Source organism: Bactrocera tryoni, unplaced genomic scaffold, assembly GCF_016617805.1.
Source record: "Bactrocera tryoni isolate S06 unplaced genomic scaffold, CSIRO_BtryS06_freeze2 scaffold_240, whole genome shotgun sequence".
Classification (NCBI taxonomy): Eukaryota; Metazoa; Arthropoda; class Insecta; order Diptera; family Tephritidae; genus Bactrocera; species Bactrocera tryoni.
This window is the reverse complement of record NW_024395967.1, coordinates 54,291-76,233: the sequence shown is the minus strand read 5'-3', so window position 1 is coordinate 76,233 and position 21,943 is coordinate 54,291. Positions and strand designations below refer to the sequence as shown.

The following is a 21,943-nucleotide window of genomic DNA, read 5'->3' as shown; positions in this document are numbered from 1 at the left end:
CCTAGTCATCAAAATTAGGTTTGCGCGTGTTCCGCTCAACTGCCTAATGATTGGAGAGCGGATGCGCATGTAGCGGATTCCATTAAGGTAAGAGTGCAATAGGAGTCTCAATTGTAAGTTGACTCCTAATTATGCAGACCTAATTATGCGAATTTATGTTGTGTAAACTTATATGTTAGTCTTAACTCAAATATGAAAAGATAAAAAATTTATAGTCCTTAGTGTCCTGGTTCGTTAGTTACAGGATGTTGCCTATAGGCAACAGCACTTTAACAAAATTATTGTAAACAAACTAAACACTTTTCCAATGACTTATTTTTATTTTTAGTAACTATCTTACCTTTATTTATTTATGTTGTTCCCTTGGTTTAAAAAAAAAATTGCTATTTTAATCATTTTAAACACTTTTTACGTAAACGCCTTTTTTCGCGATCTTGACAATTTCACTCTAAGAAAAACGCCTACTGAATGAACCCTTGTATAGCATACAATAGAACAATTCCCTGTAAGATTACACAATAGATCAGACTACATAATGCAAAAAACCGCGCGTCAAAAAAATTGAAATATTGGGACTTAGAAGCTTATATGTACAATGTTGCCTATAGGCCATGAAAGGGTTAAGGTATTCCCTGTTTTTAATTCCAGGAAATTGCAAGAGTATAAAATCAGAAGGAAATTTCGGAATTCATTATATCAGATAGGACAGAGAATGATTGCATTAATTTGGTCATCACTGATGCATACTTGAGAACAATATTTTCAAGCAATTTTACAAATATATAACTCACATACTAAAAGATTCGTTGTAAGTCTTGCTAGGAAAAAGAAAATCATTGAAGAAGGATATGGACGTTGGGATAATTCGACTAGCTGACCCCGCAGACGTTGTCCTGCGTCAATTAAATATATTTTTAAATGAAAAGAAAGTTGAATTTATATTGTGTTGAAAATCATTTATTTACGATTTTTCTACATTTTTTTTTCAATGTAATATACAGTGAATATGGTTTTCCAACTCGTGAACACGCTTACATACCATTTCCAGATTTATACCACACACTTCTAGCGACTATCCTTGTGTCCTGTTGATTGTCATCGCAAATGAAATTTTCCCTGGAAACTGAATACGTTTGAACTGAAATGGCTAATAGTTGGGACTCTAAGGAATTCGTAGAATCAGGCATTCGACCCTTTGTATTCGTTAGCTGCGTCACAATCAGTCGGGTTCCATTACACAGTTTCGGCGCATGAAGATTGTGAAACATAATAATAACAGATCCAATTTTGAGAGGCAAATGATTCGGCGGCATACCAAGCCCCTCCAAAGAATTTAGAAATTCCACGGTATAATTCACGGCTTCGTCTTCATTGTCAAGGCAATCTATCGATTTGTATGAGCTCAAACCCTTCGGAATTTGACTTTGAATCTTCCAGTTGAAGTCACTAACATCAGTATTTTTGGAAGCTAACTGCGCGTGCATTCAAGCAAACGTAGTTACGATATTTTGGCCAATTTTCGGATATACATTCGTGAAAGAGTTCATCTTTCGTTGAAGTGAATTGACAAAAGGCCGGTGGAATTGATATCAAACCACTGAAAGTATCAACCAAAATTTGCCGATTTCCAATTCTTAGCGAATACGATGTAAAATGTTTTCGGGAATGCTATTTTTGTTCGTATCCTATAATTGACAAGGATTTGAAGGCTAATATGTCGAAATGATCATCACGAGAAATGAACGAATTTCAGTGGCAAGCGAAGTAGCTATCGAATCGTTCGATTGATTCCATTGATTATCATTTTCCAGCAAGTGCAATTGCTAGCATGCTTCTCAAAAAGTTGCACACACTGTACCATTCACAGTACGCAATGACTCCAATGAAGTTGAACCGCATATATTAATCATTACCAACCGATGGTAGAAGCAAACGTCGTTTTTCTGGTGGATTATATAAATTAGTCTTAATGCATTAGTTGAGAACACACCAGGATGTACATATATCTGCTGCTTGGTCTTGACTTCTGCGTTTCTTCGACGATGCATTTCATGTAAAATGTCAAAGCATTTCCGAATAGAACAATGTTCTCGCACTTACCCAAGTTGAGAAAAAACTCTTCGATGTCAATTTTGTTGTTGGCGGTATTTCTGTTGGCTGTACTGTATTCTTTGGGCTGAAATCCACTCTTCGGCCTTCTCCAAATGAACTGCGAGATGCACAACAGTCGGAAAACGTTCATGAATTGCAAAAGTAAATATCTTACAAAAGGCTGCAGTTCACGCATCGAACCATTTGATACTTGCTGATCTCATCTCGTTCGAGGCCAATAACCGCCATGTTGCTGTTTTTTGGTGACGTACTTACAAACGTATTTTATCGATTTCACCAAACGGCAATAATCAACATTAATATGAGTTTTGAATGTAAATATTTTTTTGAATGTAATATATAAATGACAATAATGGCGAATATTGTACGATCCATGTGTTGTCATTTTCGATATTCACTCATTTAAATTGAATGCTGAATGTTCTGCGATTGTCATCTGGCGAGTGACGCCGATACAGTGGATATCCATCATTTCCAGTTTGCGCTTCCGAAAGAAAAGCACGTGGATAGTGTTTTGTGCATTTATTGTCACACATACAAACCGAAGTGGGATTGTGGTGTCCGAAAGGTCCATGAACCAAATCGGTTTTCACCACTTCGAATAATTCTGGATCTATGTCTGGATCATGAATTTCGTCAGAAATGATTTCATCAATTTGATCTGGTGTAACCACTATCCACCATCCAAAGAATGTGTGCGTGCTACAAACCTCTTTTTTTGCCACACAACAGAGTACATCCAGCATCTAACAGCACCATATATACGTTGCTTCAAGATAAAGTCCATCAAACATCGTAGCTGTTGTTTGAAAAGTCGTGCTGTGACACCGTGACGATCGTTTGCTAATTGACCGCGATTCCGCACGTATTTTATTGCATCCTGTGAGTGCTCGTGCATGTACTTTGGGCTGCCAATGTATTTTGATGGCAAAAAGAACGCCAACCGATATTGGAGCGACCTATTTGTGGAATTGTAACAAATTTCAATCTGTAATTGATCATTTTGTATGAAACACACATAAAGTTTTCACTGAATAATTTTCAATAACTTACCTTTGATAGGCGAAATATAGAACGCAAACGACCGAAATTGAACGCTTCAAATAATTTATAAATAAATATGTTGAAAAACAAAACAAAAAAATTATAAAATATAAATTTTGTATGGAAAAGTCACTTTTTGGAAATTTACGCTCGTAAGTCGGTTAAAAATGCACATTTTCTGTTTTTTTTCGCAAACTATCCTCATTGGATTCCCTTCAAAGTAGTTCAGGTCATTTTCCATTTCATGCAACGGTTTAGTCAGCTATAGCAGACAAAAACCCAACACTGCATTTTCGAATATCCCTATTCACAATACAATGGTAACATTACACAATAGGACGTAATGAATAGGTTGGTAAAAATTTTCAGCTTTTCGTTCGAACTTGTGATTCGCTTCATTATATTCGAATTCAACCTTTCAACAGTAAATAACAGAAAAATTTTAAACCCATTGTGTTTGGCTATAAAGTTAAGTTTTGTGTTGTTGTGCATCTAAAATATAATAGAAGAAGAAATAAGAAATATAAAGCCTTTTGACGGGGAAAAGTATTCTGTATTTTAAAATTCCGGGTCAGGGCTTTGTTTGCTGAGATGAGTGTACTAAAAGTTATTGATGAAAATATGCCAGATATAGTGGATGGTACTTGGAAAAAAGCAGAAAGATGTCCAAAAAGTCTGCTGATCGAATATTTCAGTGATTCTTTTTTGAATTTCGCAACAAGCGACATTTCGGCGCGTCAAATTCTGCAGAATCTAGACGTTATACATATATCGGGTGATTTTTTAAGAGCTTGATAACTTTTTTTTAAAAAAAAACGCATAAAATTTGCAAAATCTCATCGGTTCTTTATTTGAAACGTTAGATTGGTTCATGACATTTACTTTTTGAAGATAATTTCATTTAAATGTTGACCGCGGCTGCGTCTTAGGTGGTCCATTCGGAAAGTCCAATTTTGGGCAACTTTTTCGGGCATTTCGGCCGGAATAGCCCGAATTTCTTCGGAAATGTTGTCTTCCAAAGCTGGAATAGTTGCTGGCTTATTTCTGTAGACTTTAGACTTGACGTAGCCCCACAAAAAATAGTCTAAAGGCGTTAAATCGCATGATCTTGGTGGCCAACTTACGGGTCCATTTCTTGAGATGAATTGTTCTCCGAAGTTTTCCCTCAAAATGGCCATAGAATCGCGAGCTGTGTGGCATGTAGCGCCATCTTGTTGAAAGTGATATAAGTGAAAAAGTTTGGCGTTGCAGCTAATGGTGTGATTACAGCAATACAAACATTAGCTGACGAAAGTTTGACATTAGCTTTTTTTTAAATATAGGTTGCTTGACCACGAATGTAAAATTAAAAATGACAGTAACGATACAAGTGGAAAAGTTATGAAGGCATTTATTAAAAATAATTCAAAACAACTCATTTAAAAGTAAGGTAAGCAAACCAAAGAAATTATTTAATGGAAAGTCCAAGAATATCATAAAATGTCATCATTGTGGTAAAGAGAGGCACATAAAAAAAGATTGCTATCATTATAAACGAATACTAAACGAAAAAAATAATGAAAATAAGCAAGCTCAAATCGCAACATCACAACAAAGATTTGCAGACTCTTTTGGAATGCACAACTTCGGTGTTATTCTTGATTCGGGCACGACAGACTATTTAATAAACGATGAATCATTATATTCGGATAGTACAAAAGTGCAACATCTACTGAAGATTGCTGTTGCCAAACGAGGCGATTTTATATATATGCGGTTGCACAATGGTCATGGAATTACACTGGAGGACGTTCTCTATTGCAAAGATACTATGTAATTTTCAAACTAGACCAATTCACATACTACTGTGTAACTTATTTAATGAAACACAAGTCAGACATTTTTAACATGTTTAAAGATTTCGTAGGGAAGAGTGAAGCGCATTTTAAGATTGTTAATTTGTATGCACTGACAATGGTAGAAAATATTTGTTCAATGAAGACGGGTGAGTTTTTATGTTTACAAAAGGGATTACTTATCACTTGACAGTGCCACATACACCTCAATTAAAAGGGGTTTCTGGCGGTTTCGTGCCGTGGTTAATGATGCAAAATTTGATAAAAGCTTCTGAGGAGAAGCTGTGTTAACTACAACATACTTAATGAATAAAATTCCGAGCAGAGCTCTTGGTGATAAGGCAATAACCACGTATGAGATGTGGCACAATAGAAAACCCAATTTAGAACATTTAACAGTGTTTCGTTCAACTGTTTATGTGCGCAATAAAATTAATAAAGGGAAATTCGATGATAAATCATACAAAAGTATTATTTTTGGTTATGAACCAAACAGGTTTAAACTATGGGTTGCTTTTAATGAAAAATTTTTTGTCGTTGACGAAATAAATATGGTTAGTTCTAGAGATGTGAAATATAAAACAGAATTCCTGAATGAAAGTAAGGAATGTATTGAAACAGACTCCCTCGAAGAGGGTAAGGAATCTGATAATGTTAATTTTTCGAATAAAAGTAAGAAATGTGATGTAACAGACTTCCTGAAAGACAGTAAGGAATCTGATCAATTGGACAATTACAAAGAAGCCAGAAAACAAAAACATTGTTGACAGTGGATGGGTGTTTTCTATTAAATATAATGAGCTCGGGGATCGCATAAAATATAAAGCAAAACTATTTGCACGAGAATTTACTAAAAAATATCGTGTCGGCTATGATGAATTTGCTCCTATTGCTGGGATTTCAAGTTTTCGATTCATATTAGCATTAGCAGTCCAATATAATAAAGCAATTTACGGGCTCAAGCAAGCGGAAAAATGCTGGTTTGAAGTATTTGAAAAAGCATTGAAAGAATGTAAATTTTCTAACTCTCCAGTAGATCGCTGTATATATATCCTTGACAGAGGTGATATGAAGGAAAACATATAAGTATTGTTATATGTTGATGATGTGGTAATAGCTAAAGGGGATATGACAAGAATGAACAGTTTCAAGAAGTATTTAATGAAAAAATTTAGAATGACTGACTTAAAAGAAATACGACATTTTTGTGGAATTAGAATCGAAATATAGGAAAATAAAATCTGTTTAAGCCAGTCTGCTTATGTAAAAAGAATTTTAAATAAATTTAATATGTATGATAGCAATATAGTTAGTACACCTCTACCGAACAAACTAAATTATGAATTGCATAATTCAGACGAAATTTGTAATGTACCATGTCGGAATCTTATTGGTTGTTTAATGTACATACATAATGCTATCTATACGTCCAGATTTAGCAACTTCCGTATATATCTTAAGCCGATATAGTAGCAAAAATAATACTTAAAAAGGGTCCTCAGGTACTTAAAGGGGACCATTGATATGCAATTGATTTTTGAAAAGAATAATTTTGAAAATATGGGGATGTTCGAGCAAGCAAATAACTGCGGCAATATTGCAACCCTGATGTTTTTTTGCAGATACTCAGCTGATACTTAATCAAATATTTTGCAAATATTTTGCGCGGCGTGCAGGTAGAAATGGAATTTAATACGTCTCAAAAATGAATTTTTTAATAAATTTAACAGTGGATAACATGGTGGAATGCGAGTGCAGTTTGCTTCTTAAATATAAAAAAGCAAGAAAACAAAGCTTTTTACGTAAAAAAAAGTGGCTTATGACCGAAATTTTAAAGAAGAGGGCGATAGTAAAATCGCAAAACTTCTTTAAAACAATTCAAATTTATCCTCCGGATATATATTTATCGCATTTTCGGATGTCTCGTGAAACATTTGCTGTAAGTTTTCTGATTTAAATAATCGCCTAAATAAACACATACATAAATACTTCGTAGGAATTAAAGAGCGGCTTGGAACCTTTTTGGTTATCGTCACGCGGGGAATATTCAATGGATCAGGCTTTGCATATTACCTTGTGGAAGCTGAGTAATAGTAGAGTTACTTATCATGAACTATCAGATAAGTTTGATGTTTCAAAAGGGACTGCCCACAAAATTTTTCTTAAAACGATTAATGCAATTTGCAAGTTAAAAAATGAAATATGTTGGCCATCAATTTCCCAGCAGCAAACAGTAATGGAGCGTTTCCAAGCGAGCCGGCCGAATGCATTTCCTTTCGTAGTTGGCTGTTTGGATGGGACACATTTTAAAATAAACACACCGAAGAAGGATGCAATTAGCTACTATGACCGAAAGGGGAAGTATTCCATTATTATGCAGGTACGTACATATGGTGATGGTTAAGCTAGAACTATTTTAAAAACAGAAAACATTTGCAATGTTTAGGGCATATGCGACAGCACATTTCGTTTCTTGGATGTTTTCATCGGATACCCAGGGAGCTGCCATGACGCCATGGAAAAATAGTCCGATATACAAAGGAATTACGTCTGGAGAGATACAACTTGCAAAAGATGCTATAATTTTAGCTGACTCAGCTTATCCTCTTACGAAATATTTGATCGCGCCTTATAGAGATAATGGACATCTGTTGAGAGAGGAGAAACAATTTAATTATTATTTAAGTTCAACTCGAGTATTCATAGAACAAGCTTTTGGGATTTTGAGGGGAAAGTTCAAAATTTTAAATCATATTGATATTCAAAATATGGAAGATGTATCAAAAGTAGTATTAGCTTGTGTAATTCTGCATAATTTAATAATGCGGAACAATTTTAATGATCCTGGAAGTCAATTATCTATTGGAAAATTTGGAAACACATAATGAAAACGATGCTGAAACGCCTGACAACATAAATGATACTAACGAAGGTATTATCAGAAGAAATAATTTGAAAATGTTGTTTGTTTCTTAAATTATATATTTTTTAATAAAAATGTTAGTAAATAAATATATGTACATGTAATATTTTATTTCATTCAGGTCACAACAGTAATAAAAAATTATAAAAAGAGATCAAGTTTACATTTTTCAAATTTTTTTTTTTTACTTTTCGGTTAACTTTTCTAAAGTTTCCCGCAACTTCATCACTACGTTTATTTTTTTCTTTTTCAAAATTCAATTTTTCTTTTTCGAATTGTAGCACTTCTTCATGACGTGTTTGTTCTTTTAGAGCCTCATTCTTTAAAAATTCCAATGCTTCGTTGGCGGCAGTCTTTGGACGCTTTCGTCGTTCGTTTACGAGTTGACTTTCTTAAGAGTAGTCAGTATTATCGTCTCCACTCCCTTCACACACTTCAGCGCTATCCATTAAGGAGCCTTGAAGGTTTTTGGCTGGCGGTTGAATGGAATGCCGCCTTTGGCATTTGCAGCTAATTTGGCGTTGCAGCTAATGGTGTGATTACAGCAATACAAACATTAGCTGACGAAAGTTTGACATTAGCTTTTTTTTAAATATAGGTTGCTTGACCACGAATGTAAAATTAAAAATGACAGTAACGATACAAGTGGAAAAGTTATGAAGGCATTTATTAAAAATAATTCAAAACAACTCATTTAAAAGTAAGGTAAGCAAACCAAAGAAATTATTTAATGGAAAGTCCAAGAATATCATAAAATGTCATCATTGTGGTAAAGAGAGGCACATAAAAAAAGATTGCTATCATTATAAACGAATACTAAACGAAAAAAATAATGAAAATAAGCAAGCTCAAATCGCAACATCACAACAAAAGATTTGCAGACTCTTTTGGAATGCACAACTTCGGTGTTATTCTTGATTCGGGCACGACAGACTATTTAATAAACGATGAATCATTATATTCGGATAGTACAAAAGTGCAACATCTACTGAAGATTGCTGTTGCCAAACGAGGCGATTTTATATATATGCGGTTGCACAATGGTCATGGAATTACACTGGAGGACGTTCTCTATTGCAAAGATACTATGTAATTTTCGTAGACCAATTCACATACTACTGTGTAACTTATTTAATGAAACACAAGTCAGACATTTTTAACATGTTTAAAGATTTCGTAGGGAAGAGTGAAGCGCATTTTAAGATTGTTAATTTGTATACTGACAATGGTAGAAAATATTTGTTCAATGAGACGGGTGAGTTTTATGTTACAAAAGGGATTACTTATCACTTGACAGTGCCACATACACCTCAATTAAAAGGGGTTTCTGGCGGTTTCGTGCCGTGGTTAATGATGCAAAATTTGATAAAAGCTTCTGAGGAGAAGCTGTGTTAACTACAACATACTTAATGAATAAAATTCCGAGCAGAGCTCTTGGTGATAAGGCAATAACCACGTATGAGATGTGGCACAATAGAAAACCCAATTTAGAACATTTAACAGTGTTTAGTTCAACTGTTTATGTGCGCAATAAAATTAATAAAGGGAAATTCGATGATAAATCATACAAAAGTATTATTTTTGGTTATGAACCAAACAGGTTTAAACTATGGGTTGCTTTTAATGAAAAATTTTTTGTCGTTGACGAAATAAATATGGTTAGTTCTAGAGATGTGAAATATAAAACAGAATTCCTGAATGAAAGTAAGGAATGTATTGAAACAGACTCCCTCGAAGAGGGTAAGGAATCTGATAATGTTAATTTTTCGAATAAAAGTAAGAAATGTGATGTAACAGACTTCCTGAAAGACAGTAAGGAATCTGATCAATTGGACAATTACAAAGAAGCCAGAAAACAAAAACATTGTTGACAGTGGATGGGTGTTTTCTATTAAATATAATGAACTCGGGGATCGCATAAAATATAAAGCAAAACTATTTGCACGAGAATTTACTAAAAAATATCGTGTCGGCTATGATGAATTTGCTCCTATTGCTGGGATTTCAAGTTTTCGATTCATATTAGCATTAGCAGTCCAATATAATAAAGCAATTTACGGGCTCAAGCAAGCGGAAAAATGCTGGTTTGAAGTGATGAAAAAGCATGAAAGAATGTAAATTTTCTATCTAGTAATTATATCCTTGAAGGGGATATGACAAGAATGGAATGAAGTTTTAAGAAGTAGTATTTAATGAAAAAATTCAGAATGACTGACATTTAAAAAGAAATACTGACATTTTTGTGGAATTAGAATCGAAATATAGGAAAATAAAATCTGTTTAAGCCAGTCTGCTTATGTAAAAAGAATTTTAAATAAATTTAATATGTATGATAGCAATATAGTTAGTACACCTCTACCGAACAAACTAAATTATGAATTGCATAATTCAGACGAAATTTGTAATGTACCATGTCGGAATCTTATTGGTTGTTTAATGTACATACATAATGCTATCTATACGTCCAGATTTAGCAACTTCCGTATATATCTTAAGCCGATATAGTAGCAAAAAATAATACTTAAAAAGGGTCCTCAGGTACTTAAAGGGGACCATTGATATGCAATTGATTTTTGAAAAGAATAATTTTGAAAATATGGGGATGTTCGAGCAAGCAAATAACTGCGGCAATATTGCAACCCTGATGTTTTTTTGCAGATACTCAGCTGATACTTAATCAAATATTTTGCAAATATTTTGCGCGGCGTGCAGGTAGAAATGGAATTTAATAAGTCTCAAAAATGAATTTTTTAATAAATTTAACAGTGGATAACATGGTGGAATGCGAGTGCAGTTTGCTTCTTAAATATAAAAAAGCAAGAAAACAAAGCTTTTACGTAAAAAAAAGTGGCTTATGACCGAAATTTTAAGAAGTGGCGATAGTAAAATCGCAAAACTTCTTTAAAACAATTCAAATTTATCCTCCGGATATATATTTATCGCATTTTCGGATGTCTCGTGAAACATTTGCTGTAAGTTTTCTGATTTAAATAATCGCCTAAATAAACACATACATAAATACTTCGTAGGAATTAAAGAGCGGCTTGGAACCTTTTTGGTTATTGTCACGCGGGGAATATTCAATGGATCAGGCTTTGCATATTACCTTGTGGAAGCTGAGTAATAGTAGAGTTACTTATCATGAACTATCAGATAAGTTTGATGTTTCAAAAGGGACTGCCCACAAAATTTTTCTTAAAACGATTCATGAATTTGCAAGTTCAAAAAAATGAAGTATGTTGTGCCATCAATTTCCCAGCAGCAAACAGTAAAAAGCAGGCCGGCCGAATGCATTTCGCTCCACATTTTAAAATAAACACACCGATAATGTAGCAAACCGAATTTCCACGTACTACTACATGGGTGATGATTAGATATTACTAACAACAAAACGGACCTTGCCTTTAATTTCTTGGATGTTTCAATGGATACCCAGGGGAGCTGCCAGGACGCCATGGAAAAATAGTCCGATATACAAAGAATTACGTCTGGAGATACAACTTGCAAAAGATGCTATAATTTTAGCTGACTCAGCTTATCCTCTTACGAAATATTTGATCGCGCCTTATAGAGATAATGGACATCTGTTGAGAGAGGAGAAACAATTTAATTATTATTTAAGTTCAACTCGAGTATTCATAGAACAAGCTTTTGGGATTTTGAGGGGAAAGTTCAAAATTTTAAATCATATTGATATTCAAAATATGGAAGATGTATCAAAAGTAGTATTAGCTTGTGTAATTCTGCATAATTTAATAATGTGGAACAATTTTAATGATCCTGAAGTCAATTATCTATTGGAAAATTTGGAAACACATAATGAAAACGATGCTGAAACGCCTGACAACATAAATGATACTAACGAAGGTATTATCAGAAGAAATAATTTGAAAATGTTGTTTGTTTCTTAAATTATATATTTTTTAATAAAAATGTTAGTAAATAAATATATGTACATGTGATATTTTATTTCATTCAGGTCACAACAGTAATAAAAAATTATAAAAAGAGATCAAGTTTACATTTTTCAAATTTTTTTTTTTTTACTTTTCGGTTAACTTTTCTAAAGTTTCCCGCAACTTCATCACTACGTTTATTTTTTTCTTTTTCAAAATTCAATTTTTCTTTTTCGAATTGTAGCACTTCTTCATGACGTGTTTGTTCTTTTAGAGCCTCATTCTTTAAAATTCCAATGCTTCGTTGGCGGCAGTCTTTGGACGCTTTCGTCGTTCGTTTACGAGTTGACTTTCTTAAGAGTAGTCAGTATTATCGTCTCCACTCCCTTCACACACTTCAGCGCTATCCATTAAGGAGCCTTGAAGGTTTTTGGCTGGCGGTTGAATGGAATGCCGCCTACCGTACACATCGTCGAACTCTTCAAAAAACTCCCAGCTTGTTGCCTCTCTCCCAGTCTGCTCATTTCGCCTCTTTATACGTTTGTATGTCGCAAATAAATTCAAAAACTTTCTTTGCATTAGGTCCTTCGATTTTGGAACATCCGCATTAACCACACTCATTTTGTTGACCACTTTTGCCCATAAAACTGACTTTTTACGTTTCCCCGCAGAAAATTCGTGCTCCATTTCGAGCCGGCTTCTCACTAGGAGCTTGGTGAAATTGTGGCTTAGCTTCGGGCTGGAATTGATATTTAATATAAAAAATAGTATAATATTATTCATTAGTATACATAATTAATAATAATAATTAATTATTAACAAAAATAAAGAGCGATTTCGCTTACCTCATATCTTCCATGATGAATTTCGCTGATGTCGATTTGTCGAGTTGTTGCTTGGTGAAATTGCGACTTAGCTCCGGGCTGGAATTGATATTTAAAATAAAAAATAGAATAATATTATTCATTAGTATACATAATTAATAATAATAATTAATTATTAACAAAAATAAAGAGCGATTTCGCTTACCTCATATTTTTCATCATGAATTTCGCTGATGCCGATTTTGTCACTTTTGCGCGCAAGAAATGTCAAAATTTGAGTTGCTCGAACGCTTGACATTTGCAAAAGTTGCCACATTTTTGCATCGAACGTGATGCTTTGCAATATTGCCGCAGTGATTGAGACTCGAACATCCCCTATATTAGGTGGTTATGTAGATTCTGACTGAGTGTATCAATTGGTTTCGCAAAGAAAAAGTTAATTGCAAAAAGTACGAAAACCCCATGTTATTTAAATGGGAAATAAATCGTCGTTGCGGCACGGGTTATTATCAATAATAAGAGGTCATATGGGTTTCATAATTTTTTAGGGCATTTACTAAAAATTTTGAGGGCGCTGCAGACTCAAAAATAAATTTGGGAAATAACGGACACCTTAATGTACATATATGATCTACGATGCTGAATATTGGCGTTTATTTTATTATTTAATGACAAAATTTACCTCATGAATTTATTGAATTGATCCATACTTATTTAAGTACTTATGTTACTGTTTTGTTAAATGAAATGTAAAGATATTTGTAAGTGATCTGATCGGGGTTTTCTGTATTTTCCCGTATCCTTGCAGCAAATGCTGTATCACATTATACATCCCAGAATGCACATCAACCACATAAGAATATGTCAAAGACAATAATTAATGAATACAATTTAAGGTATATTTTTATAATAAATATTATTTTGAAGGGGGCGTGTTGGATTATCCTTATTTTTTCATACAAAACTAGCATTATACAACACTGTATGTACGAATATCCCTATTCGGGATACAGTGGTAAAATTACACAATAGTACGTTATGAATAGGTCGGTAATACTTTTCAGCTTTTCGTTCGAACTTGTTCACTTCATTCTATTCGAAATCAAGCTTTCAACAAGAGCTAACTTTTTACTTAATTACTTTAACTTAATCTTTGAATTATATTAATATTAATTTCAATCTAAAGAGCGAAAAAGCTATTTATTTTTGAAAATCAAATAATTTTTACTACATTTTAGATCTGAACATGTGCAATTTGAAATAAAGAGTATTTTTTTTTTCTTATTTGAACACTTAATTTCTTAATATTAATGTTAATCAGTATTAATATATAAAAAAAACCATGCTAATTGAATTTTGTTGAATATAAAATTTTTTCTGTTTTAATTTATGGAAAATTAAACGTATTGCATTAAAATTAATTCCTTTTATACATATATACAAGTATATTATATATGTTTAAAATAGTACACAATTTATATAGAGCTCCAGCCACTGCCCTATATAAAATAAAAAATCAAGTTTATTTGTTTTGAAATTCATTAGTCAACGATAGGATAATGAAGTTAATTAAAATAAAATGTCGTCGCTGGCGTTCGAATTGTTGCCGATCGTGGCCGAGTTGTTGCGAAAATATTAAATATTTGGAGAAAGAAGTAAGCGCGCAGGAACCGATTTGTTGCAATGTAGCGAAGTAAAATTATCGTAGAGTGTTAATGCTGCGCATTGTACAAGCGAAAGTGTTGTAGACGAAAGTGGATTATCGAATTGTATGGGTCGAATTGTTGACGTGCAAAAGTATGTGGTTATGCGACGAGTGTCTGACGAATTGTGTTCGCTATCCTTTTTCCCATCCTTTTTGTTGAGTGGGTTGATTGATGTAAAAGTGTGGTGAGTTGTGCTGAGTGGTATTGTATTATTAGTGTGGTAAGCGGCTGGGTGATGTTCTCAATTGTGGTGTGATATAGAGTCATCAGCTATAGAGTGAATTAAGCTGTCTTATTAGTACATATATACATATAAATCAGGGTGATGAGAAAAGTTGAAATCCGGTTGATGTCTGTCTGTCCGTCCGTCCGCGCAAGCTGCAACTTAAGTAAAAATTGAGATATCTCGAAACTTGGACCACTGCCACGCTCAATATGCCATTAACCGAAAACATATAAAGTGCCATAACTAAGCACTAAGTTAAGATATAAAGCTTTAATTTGGTACAGAGGATCGCTCTAGCAAGGGGCACCTGAGCGAAATTTTTTTTTAAGTGGGCGTGGTTCCACCTTCTAATAAGTTCAATGTATATATCTCCTGAACCACCAAAGCTACAACAACCAAATTCGCTTAACAGGAATGTTGTAAGAACTTCTACCGACATTGTGAAAATGGATGAAATCAGAGGATAACCCCGACGAAGAGATGGTGTGTGTCGATTCTCTTTTCACGGATCTTTTCCAAGATTTGGCGTGAGTATCTGGTCAGTTGTTGATTTTCCAGACCTTAAATCACACTGATAAGGTCCAATCAGTTCGTTGACGGTGAGCTTTAATCTTTCACAGAATACGCTCGATAGAACCTTGAGTCAAACCACGTCAAGTGGTCCATGAAAATTTCGAAAAATCTCCGATTTTGAAAATTAGCAGTTCATTAGGAAGGGGACCAGACGCATACCCCGTGATATAAATATTTCGTCAAAATTCTTTTTTGTTAAAGTTATTGAAGGTTGAAATTTACGGGTCATCTCGACGGGTAAAAATTTATGGCATACTAACTGTCAAATCTATTGCTATTGCCATTGCCAAATCTGTATGTGGACATTTGTTATCATATAACATAATCATTTGCGAAAGGGCTTCGGGTAGGTAGGTTCGAGCTGATGTAGCGCATATTTTCAGCTCTTGAAAATTTTATTTTATCATTGATGATGTACAACATGTTTTGAGCTCTTGAATTGTATAAAGGTATATATGGATGGAAAAAATTTATATGGAAAATTAAAACAGGAGAAATATACTTTTTTCTACAAAAGTCTTTCTTGTAAAAAAAGATTTTATATTTTCGGACCATGATAATCATAGCATACATTTTATATACCAATTAAAATAATAAATTTGATATGAGCAATGATATTTTAATTTTTGCTTGTATAAGTTTATTAAATTTAAGATTTTGGTCATTCCCAAATCATTTTGCATAATTTTTCTGTAAATTAACAATATTAAACTAAATATTAATTTTTTGGAAAAATGTTATTTTGAAAATGTATTTTATTTTTATAATATAACACAACCGTTTTAATACTCGCTCTTCTATTTTCGCTCTTTAATATTACCGAAATGAAAATGCCGTCGATATATGTCTAAATGGGACATGTTGAGTCTTCGAAACAGGAATAAAGGGATGTTAAACTTATTCCAGTGTGAGAGCGCCTCAAAATTAGCGTTTTTTATAACATTTTCCATTATGGCCAGATTGAACAAAATTACAATTTTTGGGCATTTATCAACCCAATACCCAACATTTAGTACGAATAAAAATGACTAAATAGTGGTTATTTATTATATGGATAAACTATTTACATCTTTTTAAAGAATATTATAACAACTGACTTTAGTCCTTTCAATACCCAATAATAGGATTTAAAATTGTTAGCTCTCAATCATTAAATGTTTTTAATCATTTTCCATTGAAAATAAAACTACGATGCTTCAAATTACAAAACGTTGCATCAAATACCTTTAAATTTCACAAATTTATTTAATTTTCATTGTTTCACATTTTTTATAAGTGGTCTTGAACGATGCAACAAATCCCTCCGTTTACATATTTTTTTGGTAAGATTTCAATCTGGCCATCGCTCGTTTCCAATTGCTAAACGTCAAAACCTCCTGAACTCGATCAACTGTCAAAGTTTAGGTGGTTTTGACGTTCAGCAATTGTTCTCTCACTTCCAGTGAGAGAGGAGCTAAGCATCTCTTTATCTCTGCTTCGAAATTTTTATAGAAATGAAAACTGCGCTGTCAAAGTGCTGAAGTGACAGCTTATTGCTTTCAATATATGGCATACTAATTAGTATTCCATACCTTAGTTTCCATAAGCAATGGGGAGTCTCCATGGGCAATAGGCACGGCAATACAGTAAATATAACATAAATTTTATCCTGTAGAGATGCCCGGTTAGAGCATGATAAAATTGTAAAATTATTTTCTCATAAACTACTAGAGATAAATTGATGAAATTTTGTGAAGTCAACGAAAAATTTTCGTGCTATATTACATATATTTTTCATGGTATTTTTTTAAATAATAATATTTTGCAAAATTTTTGGTTAAACAATTATAATTTTTCAGGTGTACTTCATTCTAATAGTGAAAAGTATATGACAGAACGTGGAAAATATTCACCTTTAATAATCTGCAAAAAAATGTTTGTTCATTCATACCATTTCAAAGATATTAAATTTTTTGTCCCGCTTCCTCTCTTAAAACGTATGGCACCTGCCGCCATTTCGCAAATGATAAGATAAATCTTTCAAGAGCTCAACATATACGAGCGGTGACCAGATTGAAATCTTACCAAAAAAGTATATAAACGGAGGGATTTGTTGCATCGTTCAAGACCACTTATAAAATATGTAAAACAATGAAAATTAAGTAAATTTTTGAAATTTAAAGGTATTTGATGAAACGTTTTGTAATTTGAAGCATCATAGTATTATTTTCAATGGAAAATGATTAAAAACATTTAATGAATGAGAGCTAACAAGCTTAAGTCCTTTTATTGGGTATTGAAAGGTCAAAAGTCAGTTGTTCTAATATACTCTAAAAAGATTTAAATAGTTTCTCTATATAATAAATAACCACTTTATAGTAATTTTTATTCGTACTAAATGTTGGGTGTTTTAATGTAAATGCCCAAAAATTATTATTTTGTTCAATCTGGCCATGGAAAATGTTATAAAAAACGCTAATTTTGAAGCGCTCTCATACAGATTTGGCAATGGCAATAGCAATAGATTTGACAGTTAGTATGCCATAAATTTTTGCCTGTCGAGATGCCCCGTAAATTTCAACCTTCAATAACTTTAACAAAAAAGAATTTTGACGAAATATTTATATCACGGGGTATGCGTCTGGTCCCCTTCCTAAAGAACTGCTAATTTTCAAAATCGGAGATTTTTCGAAATTTTCATGGACCACTTGACGTGGTTTGACCCCCTTATATGCGATGTTGAGGAGGCTTATCCCACGGTAGATGGTGCAGATTTTTGGGTTTCCCGTTTTGTGGATTGGGCAGAGCACACTTAAATTCCAATTGTTGGGCATGCTTTCGTTCTTCTACTCTTCCATTTTTTTACTCTATTGAAGCATAAATTATTAATATATACATACATACATAGTTCTTATTTTACTGATAAGCATTTTTTTCTTTTGTTGAGTTTTTAGCTATGCTGGGCTGACCACCGTAAGCCATTATGACTATATTTTATTATTATTTGTTTCATCTTTTCGCAACGTGGCGTCGATTGGAAATCCTCCACCTGGTGTTTCCAACGGAGTGGAGGCCTTTTCTCTTCCTCTTCTACCCCCAGTGGGTATTGCGTCGAATACTTTCCGAGCTGGAGTGTTTTCATCCATACGTACGACATGACCTAGCCAGCACAGCCGCTGTCTCTTAATTCGCTGAACTATATTTGATATACTTGTGGCTCATCGTTCCGTCAAATACGAACGCGCAAAGGATCATAAATCTTTCACAGAATCTCGACGCCAATAGACGAGCGTGCGCATCGTTGAGATTTTTTCCAAGTGTTTTTCTGCGGTTTTTTCGGTATTCTCTTTTGTGCGGTAATTTGTTTACGTGATTTAGCTGGTACCGTTATTGCCTGGCGCGTGTGCGTAGCGGTCTTTGACTTGTTTGTGCGATCGGCGGGTGCTAAGGTTAGAGACCGCTAGTGTTTTTTGTGCGAGTACACATTTTTGTGTACAAACTCGGCGGTAAGTAAATTTTATTAGTAGGTTATAAATTACAAATAACCAAATACAAATTATTATTCCTTTATTGATCAGACCATCCTGTCTGATGAGTTCTCTGTTTAAAACTAAACTTACATTCTAAATGTCTTAAACCTGCACCTTGTCTCAGTTGTTGTGGAGTTATTGGCAGCGGATACGACGCCGACGCTTCAGGCGCCGTTGGTGCTTCTGCTGCTACCGCTGTGCCTTACCTGTCAGCGTGGGAATGTGATTCGCTGACTCAGGCCACGCGCGGACTTTGTTGTTGACAAAAAGTGCTGCTTATGTTGACCGTTAGCCGCCAGCGTGAGAATGTGATTCGCTGACTCTGCGCCACGCGCGCGATCTTTATTGCTGACGAAGGGCAGCTTATGTTAACTCCTCCCCTTCTAAATGAAGGCCGTCCACGGACTTCTTAAGATTGTTTATGACGTTCTGAAGATTCTGGGATTTGAGTCTTCTTTTTCGCTCTCGGTATAGTTTAATTAGACCGTAACAGGTAATTAGTGTGACAATGCTAGCGAGACCTGATATCGTTGGTCCCATCATAGTCCTCCTTTCGATTTTCCCGATAAAACGCAGGTTTTCCATACTTATCTTATGAAGGTATAGAAGACTCAAAATCTCTTGATGACTGGTGATATTGAGGAGTGCCGTCGTTGCTGATCCTGGTAATTTTTTAAACATGCCGTTTACGTTTTTGAAGTAGGATCCATTAATTTGAATCTCATTTTCGAAGGAAAGTAAATAAGTTCCCTTTATGGTCTTCTCGGTGTCTGCGGTAGTCTTGACTAAAGCGGTATTATCGTTAATGATGATTATGCCATCATCGACCACCATAATTGGTTCATGGTGGCTAGGCGAGTGCTGCAGTGGGCAACATTACCAGAATGAAGCTGCTGCGCGCACGTTGGATGTTGTAATTTTTGGCAAAACGTTGATGTGAGCGTTGCGCTGCAATTTCCAATCGCCAAAATTCTGATTATGACAATCGGCAACATTGTATGTCATTCCCAAGGTGCAGGATTGTTCCGTTGCTGTGGCGACAGGAAAAATAATAATTTTCTTACAGACTAGTACTGGCTTGGGATATTTGATAATAAAATGTAGAAGATTACCGTCTAATAGAACCTTAATATATGATACCTCCATTAAATCAGTGATAGTTGTGTTTGTAGAGTGCATTTCAATAATGATTTTTATATCATTTGAGTTTAACAACATGGGATTTATTATCCCTATCTTTGCAAGGGTAGTAGTTGAAGCACCTTTATATGTGCAATGTCTGCGTCGAGTAACATTCTCATATGGGATAGAGGGAATTGCGTTGTTAAGCCTTTGGTTTCCTCAACTATTCCCTTGTATACTGTAAGATTAGTTGTATGCCTTAGATAGCCAAATTCCTCCCAAATCGTCGCGTCACCATCCTGAATGGGTATGTAGTCGGAAGTCGAATAGTCGGTCAATTTTGCTGTCGTCGTTTGAATAAGAAGTATCGCAATCAGTATCCTGAAAGATAGTGTGAAAGAAGCTTAAATAATTTACCCTATGCTATTTAAAGAATTCTAAAATATGCTAAGAATTTTCCCTTACTTTAGGTTGTCCTTGTGGACCACCCTCCCTTTTATGAGAACCGTGGTTCCCAAGTCTGCTTCAACTTCCTCCTCAACATATAAAGGGGTTAATTTATTTCCGAGTCGTCTGTTAGTCTTTACCAATACTCTTTCCCCCACGTCGAATACTCTATTCCGTCTGGAGGGGTTATTCCTATCCATTTGTACTTGTTGAGCCTTCATTATTTTCATGGTTATCTCATTCCTCAGTTCGGGTGGGTTGGCGTGAAGTATTTCGATTGGTTTCATATTGGTCACCGAGTGAATCGTTCGATTGTATTTAGTTGTTGCCATTAATATGAGGTCTGTCGTCTCGTTAATTTTTCTGTCCAGTTTCAAACATCTGGCTATCTCCAAAAGTGTACTATGGAGGCGTTCAACCTGCCCGTTCGAGGTGCTATGAAGGGGTGGTGCGTTTACGATGTCCACACCAAAACTATTCCTCAACAATGTGGTTATCGTTTCAGAATTTAGAGAAGCTTCATTATCACAATAAATTGTTTTTGTGTTTGGAAATATATTCATTAACTGAATGATTGGGACCTTTACATCCACAATTGTTCGAGAAGGTATAGGCTGCACCACCGCAAATTTTGAGAATTTGTCCAGACAGGTAAGAAAGTACTTTTATCTGTCGAAAAGATATCAATGTGCAACATTTCCTGGTATAGAGGGATTGAGTTACACCATGTTCCTGCTTACGTGGTGTCTGTCAGTATTTGGCCTTACCACAGATCCTACAATTCGCAACAACTTCATTCGCCAAATTTGTCATCTTTGGGAAATAGTAATCGCAGAGGATTTGTTTAATATTCTCCTGGGCTGCTCTGTGAGCTCGATTGTGCTCAGCAACAACAATCTCCCTCTGCTCGTTTTTGTTGACAATATCAGACACCATGTTTTTGCAGTGCCAAAACTTTGTTGACGGAAAACTCCTTACCAATTCATGTTGTATGCTGGCCAATGTTGGTAGATCGCAATGTATGGCATTTACCACATTTGGGTTTACAGCTATTTTTATCTCCTCAATAAGGTGCTTCCTATTTGTAAATTGAATTATATGACGAGTTTTATTGCCAAAGTATATGAAATTCCGTCTTAAAGTCATGTCTGCTTCTTCTAAAACGATTTGGTTTCGGAAGCAATTTAATGGTTTCTCAGTTCCTTCTATCGTATAGGATAGTGACATTTCGCTGTGGACTGTAGCTAAATCTGATTGGGCATCCTCCTCTAGAGCGTGGATGTTTTGTCGTGATAGCGCGTCAGCAACATGATTTTCCTTGCCCGGTTTGTAAAAAATTTTAGCGTTGTGCTCGTCGATAAACGCTTTCCAGCGTTTAATTTTGGCATTTGGATTTCGGTCTGAAACCGCAAACGTAAGTGGCTGATGGTCTGTAAAAATGTTTAAATTTTTAACGCCATAGAGATAGATTCTAAGGGTTTTTAGGGCCCAGACTATGGCAAGTAACTCGCGTTCGTTAGTTGCGAAGTTTTGCTCACGATCTTTCAAAGTCCTTGAAATAAAGGTGATTGGCCTATTGTCTTGTGACAGTACTGCCCCTATACCGAAAGATGAAGCGTCTGTCGTTAGATCAAATGGCTTCCTGAAGTCTGGGTAGAGTAACATAACATCCTCCGATGTAAGGACTTCCTTCAATTTGTTAAAAGCAAGTGATTGTTTTTCGTCT

General features: G+C 34.7%; 1 protein-coding gene and 1 long non-coding RNA gene across 3 annotated transcripts; one reads left to right on the top strand and one right to left on the bottom strand.

Moving 5' to 3' along the window:
* Positions 1-6,583: 6,583 nt before the first annotated feature.
* Positions 6,584-7,832, top strand: LOC120780224. Its single transcript, XR_005705839.1, has 3 exons — positions 6,584-6,930; positions 6,988-7,371; positions 7,438-7,832. It is a non-coding gene; the product is annotated as an uncharacterized LOC120780224 (long non-coding RNA).
* Positions 7,833-8,084: 252 nt separating this feature from the next.
* LOC120780222 lies at positions 8,085-13,104 on the bottom strand. Of its 2 annotated transcripts, XM_040112475.1 has the most exons (4): positions 12,840-13,097; positions 12,656-12,733; positions 12,268-12,549; positions 8,085-8,409 (listed from the first exon to the last, which is right to left on the bottom strand). In XM_040112475.1, exons 1-4 carry the CDS (start codon positions 12,854-12,856, stop codon positions 8,307-8,309), a joined length of 480 nt encoding a protein of 159 aa, XP_039968409.1. In that variant the 5' UTR covers positions 12,857-13,097; the 3' UTR covers positions 8,085-8,306. The 2 variants fall into 2 exon arrangements, with proteins under 2 accessions (XP_039968409.1, XP_039968410.1); XM_040112476.1 differs by lacking the exon at positions 8,085-8,409 and having other exon boundaries at positions 12,357-12,549; positions 12,840-13,104.
* Between the last annotated feature and the right edge of the window lie 8,839 nt (positions 13,105-21,943).